Source organism: Atractosteus spatula, chromosome 2 (assembly GCF_055471065.1).
Source record: "Atractosteus spatula isolate fAtrSpa1 chromosome 2, fAtrSpa1.hap1, whole genome shotgun sequence".
In the NCBI taxonomy this organism is placed as follows: Eukaryota; Metazoa; Chordata; class Actinopteri; order Semionotiformes; family Lepisosteidae; genus Atractosteus; species Atractosteus spatula.
In genome coordinates, this window is record NC_142707.1 from 10,628,408 (window position 1) to 10,655,311 (window position 26,904).

The window sequence follows — 26,904 nt, forward strand, 5'->3', positions numbered from 1 at the left end:
CCGAGAAAATGTCCTTATAAGGACAGCAACTGAAATACAGGTATTGTAAAGATCAGTGAGCCAATGATCATGCCAAAAATATTTGACTCAGATTTACTTTAACCCTGTGTGGAATTTCAATTCAGCGGAGAACAGCAAATAAAGACCTGAGTGTTGATGGGTGGTCTTCACAAGTATAGAAATACAATTCTACTTTGAAACAGTTCAGTGACGATTCTTACCTGACACAAATACACTACATTCTACTACATGCACATACATTGAACCCAGTGACAAGCAGATACATGCAACGTGAACCCATAAGACCCAATTCCTAACTTTCACACTTCATTATAGGTAAAGTTGTTCTGAAATAACAAGAGTTTACACAAGTGTTTTATATATTGAAATTGAAACCAAGATGTCCAATTGCAAACTATTGGATAGCCTCTCAAGGCACATGATGTGTATGCAATGAATGTCCCTACATCTTACTAATCAAAGAAAACTAAAGAATGTTTGCAAATAATTACTGTGCTGTGGGTTTACAACAATAAGTCAACAACAGGGATTCAACAGCCCTAGGCTAAAAATCTGTGGGTTAATGATAACTATTCACTTCCCAAAAGTCTTTTAAAAAGCACTCCAATCTTTCAGAAAGTGTGCTGGTTATAATAAAAAATAAATTCTAGCATCACGCTGTAAAACATTACACTGATCAAGCTTCTAAGACAGTCAAAGTAGCTAGTCTTTTTAAAATTAATAAAATCAGTAGTGTATGCAGGTATAAATACCAGAACAAAGTTCAATATACAATATAGCATGATCACAGAAAAATAATGTGAATCAAGAGATTGTTATGAAGTTGTGAGACACAGTGTAAAAACACTGTACACCGAGTGTCATAATATTGGAACCAACAGCATTTGTACTCTAAAACCAGTAATGGACTGGAGTAATAAAATAGAAATTTGAAACTCTTTATGTTTTTATGCAAAGGAACAGATAAAGGTGACACTTGCAAAACGTTCCACGGCTGAAACAATGTGCTTCTTTACTTTTCCTATAAGCAGGGAATAAACCTTCATCTGTTCCTTTACAGCCTACGCACGCTGACGCAGATACCTACTCAAAATTATGTTTTAATACTGTAAATAGCAGGATACACATGTAAATCAGGCTGAAATAAGAACTGCAGTATGGTGAATTCTATAACAGTATTATATAGGGGGAGAATATAGAATATATAGAATAAAGACAGAAAGGGTGTCAACAAAGGCTTAAAGACAAACAACTAATGTGCTAAAAAACATTTCTGAGGAGAAGGCCGGAATGTTGTGATACTTTTCCACAGCAAACCTGAAATCTCTTGACTGACTTACCACTGACCTTCTCCTTAGAAATTAAGTACAGTAATCAACATTATAGTATTAAGAAGTAATCTCATTAATCAGCATGCTGGAGTGATCAATTTAAAATTGATTGCGAGTGGCTACAAAGTACAGGATTGAGTGCTTAACTTACCGTGAGGCATACCGTATGCGAAAAGGTCTGAGATTGGGATGTGGTTGAATTTGGGGATGACTGTTCAACACATTTTCAGTTAATTTTGATTTACAGTTTTGATTCTGGATACAATTATAACTGCAACAACACTTTACTTCAATTGTTCCTCAAATCTCCTGATTAACATTTAAAGTACTACAAGTAATCCACTGGACAAAATTAGATAATACTGATTTATAAAATATATACATTGGAAGACTATTGTTGACCTAAAGATCATATTGTAATATAAGATAGCACAGAATATGATGTCATGCTACCGATTCATGTGGTATTTTATTATAATTACATTGCACTGGTAAGCAAGATTTCACAGTGCTTATAGAAAATTAAAGCATTGAGAAGTTTAACTGTAAGAGACCAGGTGTCAGCTGGAATCTACTGTAGATGGTAATATTACACTTCCAGCTCCATATATCCCTTCTGCATCAATTGCAGGAATGGGATTCAGATCATATTCAAAGTTTATGGATTATTGTACAGATTGTGTTCTATGAAGGTCGGGATGAAATCGCAACTGACCCACCAACGAATCACAACATTTTAATTATAGCACTTAGATTCTGGCTTTTCATTAAGTAGACAAACGTAGCCTCTACCCAACAGAAAGCCGCCATCTGGCAACAAAGCTGCAGTTTGTGATTGATGGCTGGGCTCAAAGGCTTGATTTCAACCAGACCCAAGCAAAAGATGAACCCTCCAAGTACAGAAAACAGCTAAAAATCTTTTTTATGATAGACATCACAGTCAAGACTGGTAGTTTTCTAAAGATGTGTGTGGTCGCAGGTGCACTGACAGTCACATGGTACCCACCTGTGGACAGCCTGTTATCATCACTAGTTTTGTCACAGTTAGGAGGCAGCCAGCCTGGTTCACACTGGCATTCCAGTCTGTGATTGCACACCTGCAGAATACATAGTTCCACAGACCTTAACACATGGGAATAATTCAGAGCAGCAAAGTACATTCAGTTCATAGACTGATCGCTAAATGATGTCTAAACAATGTAACTAAACCAACCATTTGCTGATGTGGTCAACATGAAAACCATCTACGTTTTAGAAACTGGTGATTTCAGAGTTAGTGAGAAACTACTGAACTGTAGCTCTGCTCTACAGGATCAATCCCTGCAAAAACGACTTCATTAGAAAGTATCCTTAATTGCCTTGGAGATCCGTCACTAAACGATGCAGGAAAGGTTTTTTAAAATTATGAGAAAATATTTTCTCTGTCCCACAAAAAATCCAACACTACTTTGGAAAAGCATGTTAATTACTATTTTTTAAGCATGAAAATTAGGAGCTATCGGACGCAAAATAACGAGTGTTTGAAGTTCCCGACATTCATTGTCATCCTCTCTGCTTACCCCATGGCCTTGACACTTGGCCGAGCAGTTGGCAGATTTGTAGACACTTTCAACATCCAAACATTCATTATTGCTGCAGACCTGAAAAGAGCAAGTAAAGTGGATAAGAGTTTACAGACAGGCATTGGTAACCCCATTGTTCTGTGTAAAAGGTCTTGCAAGAAGTGCACAGAACGTAACAAATGGACACCCCATGACCTTCTGATGAGTTCCTGGCAGGTTTCACTCATGATATTTTAATCATAGGCTCTCAGCGCCAGAAATCGGATACAAAAATGCAAAGCTTAATAATACAGAGTTTATGGGTTTCAAATGTCAATAAATTGAAAACTTAAGAAGCAAAACTACAATGAATTTGTCCCGTCTGAAACTTTCCATATCATACCAAAAATATAGAGCCCATTTGTACCACAGAAAAACTGGATACAAATCTGAACTGAAAATCATTCTAGGGCCCTTAATCTCTTGATATTAATACCATGCCTGACATAATGTTGGGGAGGACACACCACAACACAGACACTAAAATAATAGCATGAGACCAGTTCACACAAAACAGTATACATTTTAGTATTACAGATTCATTATATATTCCACTCCACTGACTTTTCTATGCTTCTATATCTATATCTATATCTCTTCATTTCTGTAACTCATCCAGCTAGGCTTGATTAAGTTTATTTAACTTACTGTAATTGTTCAATTGCCCCTTGCACTTAATTTAATAAAAAAAATTCACATAATGTTCAAGCCATCTTGGATAGGTATGTCTGCTAAATAAACGAATAACAAATGTCTACACAATGTAATTGAGAAGGTATCTGAAATTGAGCTGTACATATACTTCAGAAGTGGTGTTTATATAAATACCCCAGACCAGTCATACCAGTCCATTTCCACACTTGGTGCCTGTTGCCACTTGTCCCATATCCTCTTCATTATCTCCGAAAAGGGTTCCTTTACAGTTTAGGAACTGCACCAGACGTCCTATTGTGGGATTTGCATTGCCATCGGTACAAAACAGCTTGCCACATTTCACATCCCTGAAATGTGTGTTTAAAGAGAAACACAGAAAAGGAAGAAAAACTAAAACACCTCATAGTTCACTTCATGTTCAGCACCTGGCTCAACAGCTAGCTGAGAGTGTGATGCCTTATTATACAGTCTTATGAAATTAATACCGCCAGAGACAACTGAATTCTGTCTTAGAAGTTTAAGGATGTCACTATATATACACATCTCTCTGGTCTGTCTTTTCCCTCACCTCAACTAACTTTATGCCTTAGACCTAATAAATACAAGACTTCACTAGATGAAACGGCATTAAAGCCAAGTCTGATTATGGGGTAAATTCTATTATAAATTCATGCCATGAGCAGAATTGCAAAGCACCTCCTCTTAGAGTCCTCTAAAGCCAGTATTTCAGGAACTAAATGCCACATGTTAAAGACTACAGAACTCCAGTCAAGTGCTTTACAATTAAGAGAACATGGCACAGAACTGCGACCTTCCCCTTTCATTTCCTTTCATCTCATGATGGGTTGTTTCCAAAATACAGCACTGCACTCTTTCACTGACAATGCAGGGAAGAACTGAAACTTCATTTTCTGAGTGTTCTGTCACAGTGGCAGCAATCTGTGTCATCCTCTCTGGATAAATGTAAATGTTCATATAAATACTGTAATTGCAAATTATGACCTTGCAAAAGTGACAAGGAATACAAAAGCAGACGTGGAACCTGAAATGCAAGTGTGGATGCCCATTTAATAGCTATTTGAATGTTTCCTTACTTGTTCTGGCATCCCACATAGCTTCCAGAGATGCGTTTGCAGTACCCATAGCTCACCCCACGTCCATTCTGGTTGTAGCAGAAGTCGCTCCCCACTTTTGCATCTGAAGGAGAAATGCATGAACTCACCACTTGAGCTACCATCAGTCCTAAGAAGCACCACATTTAGTCCTACACTGTTATGTTTTTGTTTTCATTCCTCCTGATCTCTCATTTGCTCATGCAAACTCTTACTTGGAATCATTATCCTGACTGTTTTTTTTTTTTTACTGGATTTCATCTCTTAAACCATCTCTAGCCACCTAGAGCAATAACCTTTGAGACAACATCTGTACCAGTTACTGTAATCAAGTCACAAGAGCTAATTACTTGTATTTTTCCAATAAACGTCATTGCAAAAAAGGCTGGAAAGAAAACAAAATGGAGACAAGAGCTCTCTGGGACAATGGACAGTGATTCCTGTCTCATGTGTTAAACTCCTTTAGAGATCCTTTCCTATGTCATATCTGGTTCCAGTGCGGAGTTGAGCAGGGTGAAGGCATGAAGGCATTAAACTAATTGAAGCCATATTGGCTTGTGTGCATGCAGTAAAAAAAATCATATTTTGCAAAGTGTCAGTTTCAGAAAACACGGAAGGTACAAGTGTGTGTGCATGTCCTGTTCTGCATATGACAGTACAGGCAGGGACTCTGACTCAGCAGTGGAAAGACGTACAGGAAGTACAGGTGCTGCATCATTCAGCTTTGGTAAAACTACAGTACTATATGTACATTGATGCGGTGTGTCAGGCAGGGATCACCCAAACAAATAGCTGATGCATACCTGTCCCCCAGACCCTCTGACACTGGTCTAAGAAGAGTGGGCACAGCCCGTTGTAACAGTACCCTTGACCTCCCTTGCACGGCCCCCCGTTGACAGCGAACACATCCTCTGGGCACCACTGAGATTTGCCTGTGCAGTATTCCGCCAAATCGCACTCGTCTTTCTTGGCTCTGCATTCAATGGCTGCCGATGTGATCTGGAAAGAAAAAGTAATGATGAAATACGTCAGAAACGAAGTAAGGTGAAGTCTGTATACTTTGCTAAACTCAGATTGTGAAAACTCTGATTTGTCAGTGTGGATTTTGAGATTAGGGAAAGATAAACAAAAGCTTTGACTGAATCTGGAGCAGTGTTTGTGTTGCAACTCACCTTTTAAATGCTAAACTAACTGACCTTAATTGAAGTAGTTTGTGAGATCATTTTTCTGTTATATGCTTAATGCCTAATTTGTAAAAATAAAACTTTGTTCCATCTGACCTTAACTTGCTTCATAAAATGGTGCTTCCTGGGGGCTGTCTACCCTGCATAGTAAAAAGTAAACTAATTGATTACTTTTTTCTCTATGGGCCTAACTACTTAAATTCCATACACTGAGTCATTAAATCTCCCCTATGTGAGGAGAGTCCTGAAAACCCAGCACGCTATTAAGGATAAATATAGAACTCCACTGATTAAAGAGAGTGTTTATGCTTTTTTATCCAACAGCAGGGGTGCATAACACTGTGAAGGCCACAGCCCAGCTTGATTCATACATATTTTTGCATCTCCAGGGCTTATACAGGACAGGAGTAATTGCAGGAAAGTAGAACCTCAAAATAATTGCTGATAATTTCAGGGCACATAACAAAACAAACTGGTCTGATTCAATAATCAGTTCAGGTATGTAGTCAAGAGCTTAGACCGAATAAATAATGGAAGAGGACTTGTGACCCTACAGCATTTAAGCTATGTATTCCTGATTTACCAGCATTTCACATGCTTTGTGAAAACCTAGAAAGGTCCACTAACCAACATGGTGTTGTGTAGTTCAGCAATGCTAGAACAAAGAAAAGGCTCAATGTCTAATCAGCTTTCATATATGCTATTCAAGGACAGGTATACCCCCGTGTTTTGTTTTTCAGAGTACAAATGATGGAATCTAGTAATTCATAAAAAAAACAGTGGAAAGAAAAATGTATAACACTTTAATCAGGATTAAAGAAAATCAAAGAATCAAAGAAGACATCTGTCTCATTAGCTGTATCATTTTACTTGGCACCTCAACAACACTTTATACCCCAGTGCAGAAATGCAAAAAAATCCTTTAATAAAAAGGGAGAAAAAAATCCGAAACACATGAGAAAACTGCTTATGTGTCCATGAGATGTCACTACAGTTCCACAACAAAGTAGAAAACTAATTTGGAGGGCTTCAAATGTACCGTGAGCACAATAATATCACTTATGGTACCATTCGTAAATGTTGAAGAACACTACAGCCTACAGTTTTCTGGTTTGTATGAGCATTTCCAGACACCCCATATTATGAATTTATGATTCTCTTAGTTTAATTGGAATACGGTTAAATGCTACTTTATTAATTTAGGAAAATGATGCTATTAACCAATTAAAGCACACTGCGTTCTGAAAGGGGTCATCCTGATCCTGCAGAGCTACAGATCAAGATTTAGTCAATGCTTTCATTCACTATGTGGAATGCTGGCACACATCCCATTATACTCCTTGTACAACCCAACATTTACAGCATACAACCTCAGTTTTTGTGTTTTTAGTAGCCTTGCCTGTTTTTTGCAGCCCCAGTAGTTTTGAGCCAAAATGGTAACTTTCTCACAAAGCCACCTCTCTCAACATTACACACTAGCTGGAGACACTAAGGAAATCTGAAGAACAGGGACTCAGCAGAACCAGTGCTCAGAAAGACTGCCGTAGGGAGATTCCAAAGTGGCCTTTAAAAATGTTTTATGAAAAAGCAGTGTCATTGGAGGAGCTTACCTTACAGTTTTGACAGCACTCTCCCTCAGCGCAGTCTGACCCCTTGGTCAGCTTGCAGGTGGTGGCGTTACAGCAGGGGTTTGTACACTCCTACAGAAGAATGAATACAGAGGATGGCAATTCAACACACAGGTAAGAGAAATGCTGCTCAGTGCTCACGTGTCAGAAGATGTTTTTGGGACTTTGTGCTCCTGCAGCATCCGGAAGCCCGAGTAGAATGTGTTCAGAAGTGAAATGATTTTGATTTCAAGCCAGCTCTAACATCAATATCATGCTTGTCGGGGCTACTATATTCTCCTTGTAAAATGCAACTGACTACAAGTAACTTGTTGGAGATTTGTAAATAAAAAGGTGTGGTGTGCCAGGCAAGATATCTAGCTCTGGCACACCTGTAAAGGACTGCCAACTCACGTATAACTAGGGTTATACATTCCAGTTTTCAAAGGTTCCAAACTGCACATTGAAAGGAATTACAGGTTTTCGTTCTGAATTAGAGTTTAAAGAGCTGTGATCAAACTCTTCAAGCTGGGAAAATCTAAAGGACAACTGCTAATGTTGAGTTAGGAAAATAACCAAGAGTTTGAATAAATATGCAATTAAGATATAATAAATAAATATGCAACTTTCTGGATAGTATTTTCAATACATTATATAGACAGTAATTAGCAAAGCCTAGCCACATATTAACAAAGACAAAATACTTAATTGAACCAAATCAGTCAAGTGAAAATGCTTCCATGGCTCCCTTAAACACAGTGAAATAAAGCTTTGAAAATGTTCCTCCCTGAAATCTGAACACAGTCACACGCACCAACGTGTTCTGACAGGTGTAAAACCAGAGGAACATTCTGAGTGATTTAAGGCTGGATTCTTAAACATTTAATGAGGAGTTTATTATTATCTTTCATATGCAGGTCAGTCTTGCAGTGCTGACTACAAAGTTAATATAACCTTTATCCTTGGATCCAAGGCAATTCTAAAGCTTTGATTTTTCAACGCATTATTACCAATGGAGGCATCATCCCAGAAATGTTACAGGCATTCTTCTAAACTGGCCCCACGTGTCCAGACAATCTCCACCATCATCAAAGTACCGTACCTCCACTGGGCCACAGTCACACTGCTCGCCCTTCTCCACAAAGCTGTTGCCACACACTGGATCAGAAATGAGAGCCTGCGGGTCCGGTTTGTCTAAGGCACACTCTGGATTCCGGTTGTTCAGGAATGAGTCGTAGCTCGTGTCACTGCAGCTGCTGAAGTACTTTGGTATAAAATAACTGTCAAAGAAATACATGAGCAACCATTAACCATGGGAACCATCTGTAGAACTAAACGTTTGTCAGCAGGATTTCAGATTAAGTTTCCACTGTAATGTGGATGCCCATTTCTTTCAAGTACGCCTGAAAAAAAATGATAAAATACCTTAAAAAATTAAGCAGTGTAATCCTGATTGGTTTTCTAAATCGCTTTACTTTTACGTTACTTCCTGTATAAAAAACAGGTATCTGAAGTAAAAAGATTTGAGAGTATTTCCACAGCCAGTTTTTTTCTTAAAGAAATGACCTACTTTCACTCTTCCAATGAAAAGTGACTTTTGTTTGAATCTGCTCTATTTATGCAATCACACTTATACAATGTTTTTACCCCAAATAGCACTGTTTCAAACCATAACATGGTGTCTTTGACCACAAGTCAAAATGGCCAGAACATCCAATCTGAAAGAAGACATTTTTTATATAGCAGAGTTCCCTGCCCCTGTGCAATTCCCTGGAATTTCAGGTATCGAAGCAAAGCTTTTGCGACTGTGTAATGTTTTTTTAAAGAAATGCTGGGCCTGTCTGCCTTCTCTGCCCCTTGTGCTATCCTGTACCTAAGGGCAGCTGTCATGATGCAGGTGGAGTCCTTGCAGACACAGGAACTGGTGTCGTGGTTCATGCCCAGATTATGCCCCATCTCATGCGACACAGTCGCCCCTACAGCAATGGCGTTTGAAGAGTGATCCTGAAAGAAAGAAAAACTTTCTAAATAGCTGGTTTACCAATGGACTTGAAAGGTCAACTGCACCTCCTTTAAGAAATGAACTCTAAACAACTCTTTTTTAACATATCTCATTTTGCTCATGCTCTCCGTTTCATAACCCACTCTCCAAAAGTCACTTAGAAAATGTTCTGAGACGGAGAAAACTGGGGTTCCTACACATCACCTCTGACCCCTCCCTGTAACTCTGGGTTGTGCAACAGTGATGTGTAATACTCTGAAGTATTACTCTGGACCAAGAGATTTCTGGAGATATGGAGTATGAACATATATGCAAAGATACCATAGTGAGAAGAATATGGAATATTTGATGAAAAAATACAAATTGAGAAGTTATATTTATATGTAGGTACATCAGCAAAACAAATTTAATTATCTTCATTCACTAGCAAAATAAAATGCCAGTTATGATTTTCAGACATACAAAGTGAAGTGGGACATGTATATATCTTACTTTTCCAGCATCACAGTATCACCACTTAAGCACATTGTGAGAGGTGTTGATGGGGTCTGTTATTTTAGCCTCAAACAAAATTTACAGTAAGATGCCATAAAGCTGACTTGCTTTAGCAGCCCCAGTGGCTTAATGCTACATAATAAAAGACAGGAACAACACCCACAAACAGGACACAGCAGACCAATGTCTGCTGCATATCAAAGGACAGAACCTAGAGCACGACAGAGTAGGACAAGAAGTAATTACATATCAAAGAACAGGACAAGCACTCAGATTGTGAAACAAACTTTCTTCTGACCATATATAAGAGCTGGGAAACCGTTGCAGTTTGTCTGTTCTGTGGGGCAGACCCACTGCGCGTTGTTGGACTTATTGAGCTCAATAAAACTGAATCTGCACAAGACTATGATCTGCTCCTCTGATGAAGAACTTCCCACAACAAAAGGAAACCACAATTTAGCATCCCTTGGACCTATAAAGCTATACTATGTTACTCTTTAAGATGTCCCGGCCTCATAACTCATTAGACATTCCATATATTTTTATCAATTGACCCACATAAATAATTCAACCTTATAGCTGTGTAATGTGGCATTCATAAGCACAAGAGGAAATCTGTCAAAAAGGGTAAAGTTAAAAACTGTATAAGACAATGATCAACTGACTGAGGAAGAACAATACCTGGATAACTCCAGTGGAATGGCCAGAACACAGGGTTCCTATAAAAGCTAATCCCACGGTAGCACCTTCAAAGTCAATCGCACTGAAAGATAAGTTATAAAAAAGGTGAATCAAAATCAGAAGGTGAATTTCTTAAGTTCTTCATACAGTAGCAAGTAAGTAACCTTTTCAGGGATTTTGATTCCCCTCCCCAAATTAGCTTTAATATGTTTTTGAGTGCATTTTATATCATAACAATTTTGCAAAAGTGACTGATGTTATGAATGCACAGTACAGTTTCATCCCACTTTTGCAGGCTAAAAAATTCAGAGACAAAGAAAATGTATCCAGACAGTATTTCACAAATGAAAAGCAGAAAGGAGAAACATGATGTCGTTTTTTTTTCATTAACTCAGATCTCAGTGAGGGATTAATTTTTGCTTGTTCCTTAAGAGTCCAATGCAGCTCCCCACTCATACTTCTCAATGCTTCTCAACGACTGTTTTAACACAGCTCAGGGGTGTTAGCCCTTGGTATTCTATCCTAAGACCACGTTAAATAAACATTTTGTCCCATTCCATCCATCTATTATCTGAAAAACACTTATTCCTGGTTAGCATCCTGGCAATATGCATCCTATTCCAGAAGCATGGAGTGCAAGGCAGGATAACACCCTGGAGCAGGATTCTAACCCACTGTAGAGCGTACACACACAAAAACAACGGGAAAAGTCAGAGATGCCATTTTTTGACCTAGCCAGCGTGTGTTTGGAAGGTGGGAGGATGCCAGAGCTCCAAGAGAAACCCCAAGCAAACATAGGAAGAACTTAGTAACTCCACAAGACAAGGTACCCAAGTCCAGACTCAAGAGCGGTGAGCCAACAGTGCTAACTGACACACACCACTGTCTCACCCTTCGACTCCCCTGACGACACCACCTTTTGAAACCCACGTCATTTACATCAGCTTTTCTTTTCCTCTTGAAATTGGTGGGTATAGCTTTCTTTAAGTCAATCCAGCCTGTGGTCAAACTTTGGCAAATTTTTATTCTACAAAACCTAACTAATTGTGAGATATGAGTACAATTCTTCACAGTATCACCACCATAAGATTCCTCTTACACACACTGTGGTTTTGCTGTTAAACTGCATAATGCATCAAGACATTGGTTGTCATGGATACAACTTCACCATGGCAGTGCATTTTTATTGGCTCTGAGAGAGAATTTCATATAACAGAAACATACGAGTGGAGTTTTTAAGTTAACTGTACACCTTAGAGGCATTAGTTAGTTGAACATTCCTAAGACGTACGTTAAAAGCTGGGCGTTGTCATGCTTCTTTCTCTTTATCAAGTCAGAGTTCCGCCAGTTAGTGAACTGGTCCAGCGTCTGTCCAGCTGGTGCGGTCACATTAATTTTGTCCTGGACGTTCCACACCTCCAGCCCAGTCAGAGCAATAAAGGTATTTAATGGCTGGTACACCTATGAACAGACAGTAGAAAGATGGGTATAATTAATAACACTAAAATTAAGAACAGTAAGAGCTTTCCTACCTACAGCCCGAAAATCCTGATTTCCAAGGCCCTCTGCAGGTAAATTTCAAAGCCTAGTAATAATTACTTTCACATGAGTTGATAAAGAAGGGGACATGTAACTTGCCAATGACCATTTGTTAAGAAATAATTTTAGCCATTATATTGTGACAAGAGCAGTAATAATCTCATCGTTATCTTTGTCTAGTCACCATAACCTTCCTTTTGAGGAAACAATTAGCCTGCAGCTTGCAAAATGAAGATTTATGTACTTTAGTTAGCACTTACAATTTAATCTAAGGCCTGAATGGAGGAACAAATTAACTCGTCTCCCACAACACCAGAACTGTACAACCTTGAGTCTGCTAAAATTAATCTTGCTGTGCCAACTCATTTTATTTATTTCTCCTTTGCTGCCCATGGTAGATAATTGTAGTCAGGGCTTAAAGTGGGAACTCCCATTATTTTATTTACTGTTTAACTGTGTAGCTTTGCAGTTATTACAAAACATACACTTTCTAACAGTGACAGCCAGCGCTGTTGTGCAATAACCCAGGATGGTCTGATGAAATAAAATCTGGAAATATGAAGAACAACTGTTATCAGAATGAGTCTGACTGAAGTCAGACTAATGGCGTCATGTGGACAATAGCTTTCTAAGCTGTAAGAAATGTTCTGTATGTATTCAGTAACTGGTAAACTGATCAGGATGGGCTGAATCGCTTCTTTTCATCTGCAAACATGTTTTTAGAGAGATTTCCCCCTCTCTCGTATCTGCTGATTAGCTGTTGCTACACAGAAACAAGATGGAACAAGCTATACAGAAAACAATATCTGAAGCTGTACAAGATAACAATGCTGAAAAGCATATGACAAGAATACAATGTATATTATAGGTTATAGGGGCTGTTAGTTCAGATGAAGTAGGTACAGGTAGGAAGTTAAAGTTAAAAATGGCCCTTTAGAATCTAGACTAGTATGTCAATTGTGAGAATTACCATCTGTTATGGGCGCGCTTCACAGAAAATGTAAACACTTCCAATTGAAGCTTGGATCACAAATTGTTCCAGTTTTTATTTCACCCATCTGTCACATTGTTTTGTACTGGTAATCAATGCTGATGAAAATATTTCACAATTTCGTCTATAAACAAGGTGACAGACCACCAGAGCCCCATCGTTACATGCTTCTGGTACAGTATATAGTAATAAAGACTCAACTCACCACGTTGACATAGTTGATTATTTCTAGGACCCTCTTTCTCAGATCTGTTAGGCTGTTCTTCATTTTGATAAACTGAAAACAGTAGAAAACTGTGCATAAATTGGTTCTGGAACATTTAAAACAGAAGCCACCAAAAAGTTTCCACCTTTTTATAGTCTGTCAATGCTTCCTTTGTTTCCAAGTGATAAATGCCCTTTAACAATTAGTGGAAGTACTGTACAAACACTAAAAATTCCTTTTGCTTCACAAAAATTACTGTACTCATTCTGTTCTCTTTTCACTATGACTACAAATATTAATGCAAATAAAAAAACTAAGTTCCACTTATCAAATATGCAAATGTTTTTCTATTCAAATTTTTGTTGACTCTGTGAACCTACACAGACAGAAAAACATTCTGGATATTGTGTGCTTTTCTAGATAAACAGAGCATATTTAAATGCTTACGCTGACTCTGGTGAATAATTTATTACAGTTTCTGCTTCCAACAACCTGTATTTTCAAACCAATGTTTAAGTAAATACAAATGCTCATTTATTCATGATGGTGCATGTATCACCAGGACAACTGCATGACCCTACTGAAACTGTGAATTTATATGGGGGTGTGACAACCCATAGGTTTCATTAAGAACACATTTAATTATTTTTGTAAGTGTGTTGTTGATTTAGACACATAAAATACAAGAGCTGGCTCTCTTACCTCTCTGTTATCAGCAACTACAAACAGCTCGATGTACTTCTGCTGCTGCATAAGAGATGGCCCCTAGAATAAGGTAAATGGGTGTTAATGGTCATTTCAATTAAATTAAGTATACCAAGTATTTTTCTACGCAGGTGATGGTTTTTCCACAGGGTCTTAAATTTAACTATTTTGTAAAGAATTTAACTTAAACCAAAACAAGAGCGTGCTCTAAGGAACAATCAACCTCACGTGGAACATAAGCCAATCTTCAGCTTCTATATTTTAAAATTTAGAATCATTTTTCCAATTATTTTTCTCTCTACACCTGCCTGGGTTAGACCTATCAACTAAGTCAACTGCTAAGACCCTCCGTTTGACATGTAGGAGATAAGGAAAGTTCCAAAAATCTGCTCCAGATCAGCCATCTTTTATTTTGCAGTCTAGAAGCTTCCCAGTACCTTCAGTGGAATAAGCTACAAAAGGAGGACTGATATGATCCTTATTGAAAACTCTGAATGCTGAAAGCTCTCTGGGTTTGCTATTGCATGGCAAACTGAGGATACTCTGGGTGACTGAATCCTAACAGTAGGATAATGACAGTGCCAAAACCCAAACAAGGGATGTGTGAACAGTAGGCCTCAAAAGCACCTTTACTGGTTAAACCATTTGACAGTTACTAAGCAGATCATTTTTGTTGGATCAGTAACATCACTATAATCTATTAACACCATAAACTGTAATAGGATTCACTAGGTATTTCCTTGAAGAATGACCTGCATTGTTCACAGATTCTTTAGCTTCCTGGTTTAGTTTACACCATTCTGAACATTCAAAACTTCACACTGGCACCCAGCAGCCCCCATGACTATGCCTGTGCCCAGGTCTTACCGCAATTCTGGAGCGCACTTTGCTGACAGAAGGGTAGTTCTCATCCCAGCTGGTGTTGGTCACTCCACAGACTGCTGGTGTCTCGTTCAGACTCTCATACTTCAGGACAGCATGGTCACCGGTGTCTTCCTCAGACAGGGGCTCTATCAGATAACGCTGGCCTGCAGTCTGGAAATAACCTCTAAGAGGAACCATGGGAGGAAGCGTGTTACAGCAAATACTCAGCACTGGTCTCCATCCCTGATTCTACAGAACCCCTGCCATTCTTGATTTTATAGGTTCCTCAATCAGAGCTTACAAACCACGTTCCTCTGGACTACTGCATCAGAAAAGTGGTAAATGAAAGTTTTAACAGAATTAACAGTTACGATACCGTCTAACTCTCCAAGACCAAGTGAAGTTAAACAGTAAATTCACAAAACCCTTTTCACTAAAGAATTTCCCAGCTAAGCTTAAACAATCAAGTTTTAAATGAATAATTTAAACTTTGTTAATTATTACCACTTAACATTTGGAATTTCTTAGCTATTTATGCATTATAGGCATTTAAATGTTATGAGTGTTTGAGAGATCAATAGACTAATTTAGCCAATTGCTATTTTGAGGTAGGACAGACATGAGCAACCGTGAGATTAGCTGGAACACAAACTAGCAAGCACAGGAGTAACTCCATGATCAGGGTTGGAATAACCCTTGTAATAAGCTCAAGTCCCTTAAATGGAAAGACGCATAATCATGAGGAAGAGAGAATCTAACTGACTGGAAGCTATTTATTGTGATGTTAAAACACCCCAATGTGTAACAGAATCCAATTCTTTTCAAGACATCCCCAAGTCTTGAATGTCTACCCTGCACAGTGACTGAGCCAGGACATGCAGAGCATACGGTGTGCCCTTGCCTGTCCTGTTTTTACATCCTAAATGTACATTGTACCCACCTTAGCCCACTGCAGGTACTGATGCTAGCCATGGAGCTGTCATCACTCTGTATGTGTCCATGGTAGAAGCAGTGATCCTGAAAAGGCACAGGTAAAGACAAGACAGACACAAAATAAGTAAATGAGGCCACTCCTGCATATTGTACAGAACTTGTGTTACCATGTCATCCAAGACTGATTTAAACAGAATATATACCACATATCTAAAAAGGTTTATTACCTAGATAAAGGTTTCCCAATTCTAATTTGACAGAATGGTTCAGACTACAATGCATCTGGCATTTCTCTTGATTAATTAAAAAATTCAACACTAACTAATGGAAGCTTTCTATCAGAAAAAAGAAAGAAGCCTCCTGTAAAGAAACTGCTATCTCTTGGTAGTTCTATTGTGATTGGCTACCCAGGCTCTTAATTACCTAATACGTTCCTTTACGAATTAACTATCTGAAACTCTTGCTCTAAAAAAGAGTAAAATTTGAAAACAGTACTCCTTAACATTCCTACTAAGGGACTACAGTTCAGAAGGTTTTGTAAATACTCTCCGTTAGAGCTGGGAAAGCAGTTAAAGTGATGTAATTAATGTTAATTTAGTTCAATTACCTTATCGAGACATCAGATGGAAAGACTGGAGGTATAAAACAGTGATTTATGTAACCTATTGTATTAAATTATACAAATAAAATGAAACACTAAAAATGATCTGATGTTGTGCTCAAATTCTGAATTGAAAAGCAAAGCTTGAAAAGAACCGAGTATGTCTGCCGAAGAGTGGGTCAAAGTAACATTAAGTAAAGGAGATTCCTTGTCTCAGTGCTTTGTGTTTGTTTAAAAGTGCTAATAAATAAAACTGTATTATTACTATCTGCCCTCCATGGGGCTCTATATACTCCATACATGGCAGTTTATATCTTTTAGCCCCGTAGTTACAATGCAGTTATTTTTTTTTGCAAAGGACCAAAAACATTTCTTCAGCATTACAGCATTGATATTGATAGGGAACAAGTAATAGGTTTATTCCATGCTGAAAAAAAGAAGAGAGAAAACACAACGTTTCGGCCGTGGAGCCTTCTTCAGGTGTCACACCTGAAGAAGGCTCCACGGCCGAAACGTTGTGTTTTCTCTCTTCTTTTTTTCAGCATGGAATAAACCTATTACTTGTTCCTTTGCAGCCTACGCATGCTGACGCAGCTACCCACCTGAATTGATATTGATAGACTTGAGTTGAGTTATTGACATACCAGATCTTGAGGGGTGGAGGTAATTTCTTTCCCTGCATCAGAATAGTGGGTTTCAGTGTAGTCTTTGGTAAGCAGGTCCCTAGGAGTATTTGGAAAGGACTGATCAAAAGGAGGGCCAACAAAGTCAGATGTTTCCTGTGGTCATGTTGAAAAGGTTACCGTATGATATGTCAAACAGGACTGGTCCATGTATAAAAAGTCAATGAGATCATCTTTTTTTCCCATATCTTAAAGCAGTGGATTAATCTACAAATTTCATGTCATGGGTCATTAACTAGAATCTGTAAGACAAGGGGTCCTCAACTCCAGTCCTTAACAACCAAGGTCCAGAGGGATTTATACGTCTCTTACACAATTTCCATCTTTTTCATAGAGGAGTTAAACTAGTTCAGTTAAACATAACTAATCAATCAGGAACATTAAGAGCTCTTGTGGAAGGAAAACCAAAAGACCTTCTGTCCCCTGGGGACACTGTTGAGCATCATTTCAACAGATGAATATTTACATTCTTATTTGTCAGGTTTTCCTCAGCACTGATTCTACTTTTACAGCATATTACAGAATGTAGTTGTATCACGCTCACTCGTTCTTTTCAAGATGCATCACAATGTCTTTTCCTTCCACTTGCATCCCATATTTCACAACATCTGGCCATGACATCTGGTGAAGAAAAAACAAACACCCAATAAGTACAACGCTTGGCACGAGGGTGTGGCACTTGGCACTGCAGCCTCATAACTGTATGCTGGATTGCAGACTTCCAATGGAAGGGAAACGTTGGGGATACTCTCTATATGCAACACAAAGCAACTGTACCCACAAAGAAAACAAAACTATCTGAAGGGAGCCATCTTTCTCATGATTTAAGTACAGGTAAAGTTTCAAAGCTAAAATGCAACAAAGAAAAGTAAACAAAATGCTTCTGTTTAACACTGGCTGAGCCTACCTCTGTGTCTCTCTTGTGTCGTGTGTGAAGTCTGAGGGGTCTCACCACTTCATACTCTTTGACTCCGTCCAGCAGAGTACTGCACCCCACTGAAACACAGTAATACAGCAAAGGACCTGAGTAGTGAGGAAGGAAACTGGAGATGGAAAGATTAGTACCAGTCCGTAGCAATGTCTGGGTCTTTCGGGGATTATTTCTAATCATAACATAATTGATTGTATGACTGCAAGTGATTTGTGCTGAAAATGCAATGTGTGCTAGCAAAAAGCTTTTAGTAAATAAACTGAACTACACCTAGGAATATTAGCTCAGTGTGTATTAACCCAAGACAAATATAAAAGCTGATTTTTTGTATGTTTTTGCAAATTCTAGTACTAAGCAATGCGCATTTTTTCTTAACTAGTTCCTAAGCAGTTTCTTACAACTTAATATTTAACTAATACCTAGCGTTACTTGGAATCCTGTTCAACCAATTCTACTGTGTAACTTTATGTCAATTGTAAAAATGACGGCTCAACGAATTGACTCTAATACCATGGACAGGCAGCCACAAGCAGAGCTCTATGAGTCACAGAAATTAAGCATTCACTAACACATGCACATTTACTTGCAAGTACTTCTTCTCTCCCCTTCTGCCTTGGGCAAAACATTTTTTAGCTGTTGGAACAGGAACTTTATCCTATTTATTTCTGAGTTACTGCAAGTTGATAAAGCACAAGCACACTTATATCAAAAGATAAACATATAACTACTTCATTAGTTTGCCCAGATTCTAATAACCGCTTCACAGAGAGAGTATATGTGGCATAACTTGAACTGAAGGAACTGTTAAAGATGACTATAAGGATGAGGCCGACTGAACCTCATTCACTTTTGCAAAGAATGAGCCATGGAGCTGCTGCAAGGGTGAAGATGGGGTGGTGGAAAGGCTTCAAGAGAGATACACGACTGGAAATTCAGGAAACAAGGAATACATATATAAGAAACTTCCAGAAAAACATGGACAATCAGGACTGAAGGATACTCAACAGTCTCATTAATTAGATATTAACTCCTATTCCTTTTGTTTTTGTTCTGTGGCATATTACAATGGGTTCTTCCATTCTGCATCTTTACTGTATCTATGCCTGCTTTTTTAACAAAATGTTAATATTTATATTTAACAGACTGTGTATGTTACTTGTACCCACCCCAGATATCTTCAGACATTCCTTTGACTTATTATAGATCAGTGGTAGGATTTCTATTAGCTTAGTTTTCATGCTGTGTTTTGTGTATTAATGTTCCATAATGCCCATCAGCTTTTCCTACAGGCTGAATACTTAAGCAACTGAGAATCTTCTAATGCTCTTTAAAAAACTAATTTAAAAGGTAAGCTTTAAAAATCTGGAGTAGGTTGTGATGAATCTAAATATAAAGTCCTGTTTGGAAGTGTCAGGATTGCAAGCTCAGACAGCTACAAAATGTGGAAACTTTGCAGGGGAGAGAATATACAGGCACTGTATATTGAATCCTGAGTTTCTGATTTGATGTCAAATTGAGCACATTTAAACATTGTGATAGCTAGTGTGTAGTCTGAGATTATGTACAGTAGGTGAGAGTGTACTCCAGAATCCTTATCATAATGACCTCTGCAGTAGTGTTAGTTGTGTGTAGCACTGTGCATTCTTCTCTCGAAACGGTGTCCTTGTCAGAGCCATACCTCATTTCTCATGCTGAAGATATTATGAGTTCTATGAGAGCTGGAGAAATTGGGAGTATTTTTATATTTTCACGATAATGTCCTGCAAAGCTTTTAACAACACTGCAAGGTCTTAGACCATGAAAATCTATTTATTTAATAAACATATGGCCCTATCAGCTTCTCAAAACACTGATCAGCAAAAAAAGTGATGAAGTCAACGGGATCAAATCCTCACAGATTATGGGGACAGTTGTCACTCCCCCCAGCCTACAAATTCTTCACCTGATGCAAGCATAAGTACTGTACAAACATGGGAACAACTAGAGAACAATTAGAGGTTCTAAGTTAGCATTGACATGGTTGGTAATTACTGACCTAAGAGTTACCTTCTCTATGACAAAATCATGCTGTTGCTATGATATTAATGAATACATAATATAACACACAATAACAAGTGATATTTTCCATTCCATTACACCAGTAGTACTGTATGTGCTGGCACATTTTGATGATACAATATGAGAAAGGTTACAAAGGAGAGGAGGTTATTCAGCTCTTTGGTAATTGGTAGCTAATTATTAATGGCATTTTCTTAATGGAGGCCAGGGTAATGGCTTTGACAACATGGGTATCTTGTTCCATACTACCACAACCCATTTTGTATACACTTGCTTCCTGTTCTTGGATTAAAAGTCATTTCCAATTCTGTTCTGTTATCATTTGGACTGTTTTAGATGTGGACAACTCAAGTGTAGTGAGCAACAATGATTCACATGTACTGTGCTTGGTCATCACTCGGGTCCACATGCTTCTTCTTTTGCCTGACCATAAAACCTTCTGTCACATGTCTGTATTGTATCTCATATGGGATTTAGGAGGAACCTTTTTCAGCAGTGGTTACTTTCTTGTCACTTGACCGTACAAACCAGGTTTGTGTAGGAACCAGAATATTGACTCCCCAAAGAAACTTTCCACATCTTTCAACTTCCAGGTGGGAATTCTTATGGTTGCCCTTCTGCTCAGTTTGGAAGACAGGACTAGGTAGTCTCTAGGTAGTAGGATGCACATTCCACTTCTTACAGATTTACTTCACTGTATTTAAAGGGAAAATTACATCCTGATATGGTCCTCCCACATCACCACTGGTTTGTATCGAAAGCACGGTGGGCTTCACAATCAGTTACTCATAGTGCTATGCGAGGCAACTAACAGAGTTACTCATATCTGTTACTGGTGATGAGCTTAAACCAATTTGTTGACACACAGAAACTATATTAGTACAGTGAGGTTTCACACTACTCTTTTGCAGCTGAACTGATTCAAGGTTACTGTAGCAAACGGGCTGAATACTTAAACAAGTGAGAATGTTTTTTCAAAAATAATTTACAAATTTACAGCATTTTTAACTTTATCAATATGTTGAAGATTCTAGATATAAAGTCCTGTTAGAACGTGACGTGATTGCAAGCTTAGACAGCCAAAGATGTGGTTAGCAAGGCATCGTATATTAAATCTGAAAGTTTCGGAAATGATTTCAAACTGAACACCTTCATGAGCACTGATGACTAGTGTGCAGACCAAAAGTATGTCAGACCAAGAATGCATGAATTTTATTTATAGTCACGATATCTGGAATAGCATTTCTCATTTTTCTCATCAATTAAATGCATCATGGGAATTTTAATCACCCCATCGTCGCTACTTTGGTTTAATTAAGTAATTGTAAATGTTTGCACAACTGTCAGTGACTAGACAATAGTCAGTGGACTTCAACCCTGGACTTTGAAAGCACCAATCCAGCACATATAAACGTTCAGTAATTTCTAAAGACTAAATATAATTCAGTCTCTTTTCTGGATGCCCTGATCCTCAAGCAGAACGTGATCAGTTCAGCATTTGTTCAGCTAAGCAAGCAGAAAAAGAATAATATCTCATCCGCATAAGCATTTGGTCAGAAGCCAGCCGCCTCTACGGCAGACAATGTGACTTCCTAATGAACTGCCAGTTAATAAAATGCAGTCGATACCAGTATCTTGGGAAATTGCGCAATCCCAGTTTTCACAATCCAGACATTGTGGTCATTTATTTTAAGAAGTGTATTATTACTCATGGTGATTAAACTATGGATTTTAGAATGCAAAATTACTGCTCAAGAATTCTTAAATTAAAAAAAACACCCCAAAACAGTTTTTGTTCTTTCATTTGCACTTTTCCATCAAGTTGGGTTGGTACAAACTATTCTAGGTGGGGGGCAGAAAGCATGACATGGGGTTTGAGATAGTGGAATTCTCCTAAGATTCCCTCCTCTTCCCACTTGTATAAATTCAAGGCTGATCAGATCACAACAGGAGTCAACCATTCTTCAATATGCAGGACATTTAACTGCTTTATCCAATATACGGGGGCAGGAGAGCTGGAGCTTATTCCAGCAAGAAACGAGCACACACCCTGGACAGGACGCTAGTCGATTGCAGGGCACACACAGACACAAAGACACACTCCCATATACCAGTATGTTGTGGAACTGTGGGGTGAAACCAGAGCACCAGGGAGAAACCCATGCAAACAAGGGGAGAACATACAAGTTCAAAGCAAATAGCACCCGAGGAACTGAACACCAGTGCTGTGAGGAGCAATACTAATCACTGCGGCGCTGTGCTGCCCACTGTGCAGGACATGAAAGGCAATTATTGGAAAGTGGTCTCTTTTTCTAATCTGCCCACCACTAAACGAGAGGCTTTTTGTCTTGACACGAGTAGGCCACTCTAGTAGCTACTGCGTAATAACTGTGCTTGACATCTACTGTCAGATTTCAAAAGTGGCAGATATCAGGACAGGAATATTTGGAACATTTTACTGAAGCGGTTACATACCGTATTCATTGGTAATTGGTAAAAATTACCAGCAATGGGCCATTCCCAAGCCTATTAATATTCTATTTATTGTGCGATATTTATACATGACAAAATATTCATTTTGCATGGAACAGTGCAATCAACTGGGAAGAAAGCTAGCCTTTTATGTTATTGTAATCAAGTAATTTTTAAAAATGTTTTTGCCTATGATTAACCAAAAAAACAAAAAACAAAATCTGAAAAAAAAGATCTCCTTCTCTAGCCAGATGAATCTGTGATTTAGCTTCTCTCCTCTTATTCTGAGTAATCAGCTTCTTGCGTGGGTTTCCTTGGGTTTGGAAAAGGGATTATTATTATTATTATTATTATTATTATTATTATTACTAATAAATTCATAGTGCTCTAAATGTTTTAAGAGTAATTTATGTTGTATCATTTCACGATAAAGCAATAGTGTAAAATATCAATTAAAAAATATACCATGATTTTAGTGTGTGCAAAAATTTGAATGGAGTTTGACTGCAATAATATTTTTAATGATCTGGTAGAAAACAATATCAATGTACCTGTTCAGATAGCAATGCATATGCATTGAAACTGAAAGGGTGTGTATTAAAATATTGATTCAATGGATGATAGTAACTGTAACCTCAAAGATGTCTTCTTGATTTTTTATGTACAAACACATAAACCCTGCCCAAACTGTCTTCCCTCAAGGGCACACTCAGTTACACGAGTTTGTTTCTTTAGACGTAACTATTAGGGTAGTAAGCAAATAAAAATGACTTATGTTCTGTGACGATCATTATTTTTTACCAGGCCTCTTCTATAACTTAGCAGTCGTGAAAGTGAAGAGTTTAAACGATACTGTAAGTTTCAAAACCATACATTGCAAGATATATTGGTCAGGTAACAACGCGTTCTGTTGACATGCAAAATAATGCAAAATAATTTACCTTACCTGAAAGACCAAGCGAGACTGATAGTGTCAAGATCCATAATAAGAGAGTTCTTCCCATTGTAAAACTTAGTTTGAGCTAATGGGACGGGAGAGCTGGGACAGTTTTATACATCACCTGCCTTCACGGTAACACGCCCACTATAGCCACTCCTTTGTTTAACTTCTTAAGCTTGCAGTTTCTGCTTAGAGAAACTCACAACACTTCCTCATCGCTGCCATGCATGAGGAAGTGAACTTCAAAAATGTGTTTAAACATGTTAAATCGCGGATGTTTAGGAACGCGGAAAAAAACCCAAACAAGGTTCCAGGTTTAAAGACTTAACGACGTAATCTGATATGAACAAAACACATTGGTTCCAGAATGGATCTTATGGTGTACGCTGCTAACCCGATTCTTTCAATACTACAAGAATGCTTTCCAATGGACATTGGAAATTGAATTAGCCACCGTCGCCAAATAAAGCAACAGAGCCTCCACTGTCAACACCGTTGCGCAAGATAATCCTAAAACAGTAACAAAACTTTATGCCAATGGATTGTACCTAGCAAGAACAAAAAGACTGGATCAAAATAGAAATATTTAGATTAAGACAAGGTTGCGCTCGGAAATCAGCTATTCACAACTTTTAACTTAAGATACAGGACACACGCAGATGCCCGTACAGTTGCACCTGTGAAATCGTAAAATGAGTACCCTAAAAGAGGAGCAGCAAAAAAAAAAGAATGTCTTCCAACCCTATCATCCTTATCAAATGTGATTTAATACTTCCCAACATGAAAATCATATACCCTATTAGAGAATATAAAAACAAAATATTCCGTTAAATGTATTGAAGAATTATAGAAAAGGTTTATTTTTTGGAAGAGCTCTCCAAGTATAATAAATGCAAACGAACGAAATGAAAGCATTGTGTGGATAAAAATGTCAAACCACAGCCAATTTTCTGAGTGTGGTTAACAATGTGATTTTTTGTGTTCACCTTGTTGCACACATCTACACTACAAAAGATCTTTTTTTTTTGCTCTAGTTTCAGATCCATATTGATTGGAAGTCGAATATGAGGGACTAATTAGTTTCATGTAATTTCCAAGCTGTTCTTTCTTTCTTCTTTTCCAACTTTTTGATACGTTAAAGGCTAATTTATAGTTACCCACCTCCTTGAGTGCAGTGCGAACTACTTTCAGAGTGGAGTATTGAACTATTCGCAGGAGCTGCTGAAGACAGTGTGGTCATGTCTGGCAGATTTATAAAAAGTGAAGTCTCTTATGCTTATTCATGAGAAAAAAGTTGGCCTAATAAATTAGGTCGCTCTAAACAATGAGCTCCAATCTAAAAAAAAAATCGAGTATCAGTAAAAGGAATTTTGTAGAATAATAATTACACATTATACTACTATCTCACCATTTATGGTGAGCTCAAAGCAATAAAGCCTGTAGATAAATACATACACACAGACAATGGTGTTATGAAAGAACATAAGTCTTTACCAATTATTAAATTGGCTGGAGTACAGAACCACATTCTAATATGCTTCACAATGCATTTCTTGTTTTTCTCAGTGTTCTCAGCTTACTTGGTGTTTTCTTAAGAATAGTTTAGAATCCCAAATGAAGTGCACTATAAAGATAAATGATTTTAAACAAGGAAACAAGTACTCCACAAGTGGGCATTTAGTGGTTTCAGCCTAGAATGAGTATGACATTCTGACAATGGTCATGATTAACTGTGTTTTAAAAAGATGTTGGCTCTTTACTGCTTGAGCAAACGTCTTGTTTATCCTTTTAAAAAAACTAGCATAACTTGTAGGCCAGGAGACACCTAGACTCTTGTTTGGGTACTAAGGGTTTTAAATTTGATACTGTGAGATCACTGTTTTCATTTACATTCAGGGGTCCTACAGTGTATACAGACAAAAGTCTATAAATGCAATACAAACGATGAATAGGAAGTGGGGAACTTTGTTGTCCATACAGTACCCAGAAATAAATATGAGGGAAAATTCAATTTAAACAATAGAAAAAAAATTAGCAAAGCATTTTCTAACCATGAAAAACAGCACTTAAACGTACTGCTGCTCTGCTATATTGTAAGGTAGACTTACTGTCTTTTCCAATTCCATTATCTAAAGAATATTTCAACAGAATTATTGGAAAGTATATATTTTAGTGCACCTGTTGTCTTAACTATTTTTGCTTATGTGTGGTTTTCATGTCAGTTTTTGCTAACAACCAGATGACATACATATAAGTATTTCAATTGTATAGCATGTGTGACTTATTAGATTATTTCTCTCATTGAAAAATAATTGGGGGCTACAATACAGTGTACTGAGAGGCATTAAAGACATATAACTATATAAGCATAGTTGAGTTAATTCTTATTTGTATAGTACAAGTGTGGAAGTCTACCCGTAAAGACATCCATTGTTCAATTCAATTACTATTAGCTGTTAGAGTTTTTTTTTACAATAAATTTGCTTTGCCTGAAACAGTATTTACATTTGAATGATTACCATCATGTGAGTAGTTTGGTTTTAGATCCATAACACTGTAATAAAATACATTCTCATTGTTTTTTTATATTTGGAGATAATATTCCATGGAAATGCATTTGTTTTGAGTTTGCCTAATCCTTTCCATGAAGTAGTAAAACAGGTCTGTGACATGCACACCATTGTGCCAGCAGCCCTGCAACTCACAACTGGCAAACCACCACCAGTGCTTCTAAGCAGGTGTGAGCCTGGTCAGTACCTGGATGGGAGACCTCCTGGGGAAAACTAAGGTTGCTGCTGGAAGAGGTGTTAGTGGGGCCAGCAGGGGGTGCTCACCCTGCGGCCCATGTGGGTCCTAATGCCCCAGTATAGTGACAGGGACACTATACTGTAAACAGGTGCCATCCTTCGGATGAGACATAAAACTGAGGTCCTGACTCTCTGTGGTCATTAAAAATCCAAGGGCGTTTCTTGAAAAGAGTAGGGGTGTAACCCTGGCGTCCTGGCCACATTTCCCATTGGCCCTTACCAATCATGGCCTCCTAATAATCCCCCTCGATGAATTGGCTTCATTACTCTGCTCTCCTCCCCACTGATAGCTGATGTGTGGTGAGCGTTCTGGTGCATTATGGCTGCTGTTGCATCATCCAGGTGGATGCTGCACATTGGTGGTGGTGGAGGTCAGGTAAAGGTCCCCATTACCTGTAAAGTGCTTTGCGTGGAGTGTCTAGAAAAGCTATATAAGTGTAAGCAATTATTATTGTGCAAATCCTCATAAGCCTCCCCTGCTGTGATG

The 26,904-nt window shown here is 38.1% G+C and overlaps 1 protein-coding gene across 1 annotated transcript in view; it reads right to left on the minus strand.

The window, feature by feature from the left end:
• The window catches only part of LOC148839217 (zinc metalloproteinase-disintegrin-like berythractivase), a 31,116-nt gene extending 7,427 nt beyond the window's left edge, over positions 1–23,689 (minus strand). Inside the window, exons 1-18 of the mRNA XM_088933983.1 lie at positions 23,617–23,689; positions 18,117–18,205; positions 17,754–17,830; positions 17,171–17,249; positions 15,933–16,009; positions 14,996–15,176; positions 14,126–14,188; positions 13,424–13,495; positions 11,980–12,149; positions 10,689–10,770; positions 9,384–9,514; positions 8,613–8,790; positions 7,514–7,603; positions 5,523–5,718; positions 4,702–4,804; positions 3,798–3,954; positions 2,912–2,992; positions 2,359–2,449 (exon numbers count right to left, since the gene is read on the minus strand). Of these exons, the coding sequence (XP_088790109.1) occupies positions 2,359–2,449; positions 2,912–2,992; positions 3,798–3,954; positions 4,702–4,804; positions 5,523–5,718; positions 7,514–7,603; positions 8,613–8,790; positions 9,384–9,514; positions 10,689–10,770; positions 11,980–12,149; positions 13,424–13,495; positions 14,126–14,188; positions 14,996–15,176; positions 15,933–16,009; positions 17,171–17,249; positions 17,754–17,830; positions 18,117–18,205; positions 23,617–23,674 (1,975 nt within the window). The 5' untranslated portion in view covers positions 23,675–23,689. The remainder of the gene's footprint in view (positions 1–2,358; positions 2,450–2,911; positions 2,993–3,797; positions 3,955–4,701; positions 4,805–5,522; positions 5,719–7,513; positions 7,604–8,612; positions 8,791–9,383; positions 9,515–10,688; positions 10,771–11,979; positions 12,150–13,423; positions 13,496–14,125; positions 14,189–14,995; positions 15,177–15,932; positions 16,010–17,170; positions 17,250–17,753; positions 17,831–18,116; positions 18,206–23,616) is intronic.
• Between the last annotated feature and the right edge of the window lie 3,215 nt (positions 23,690–26,904).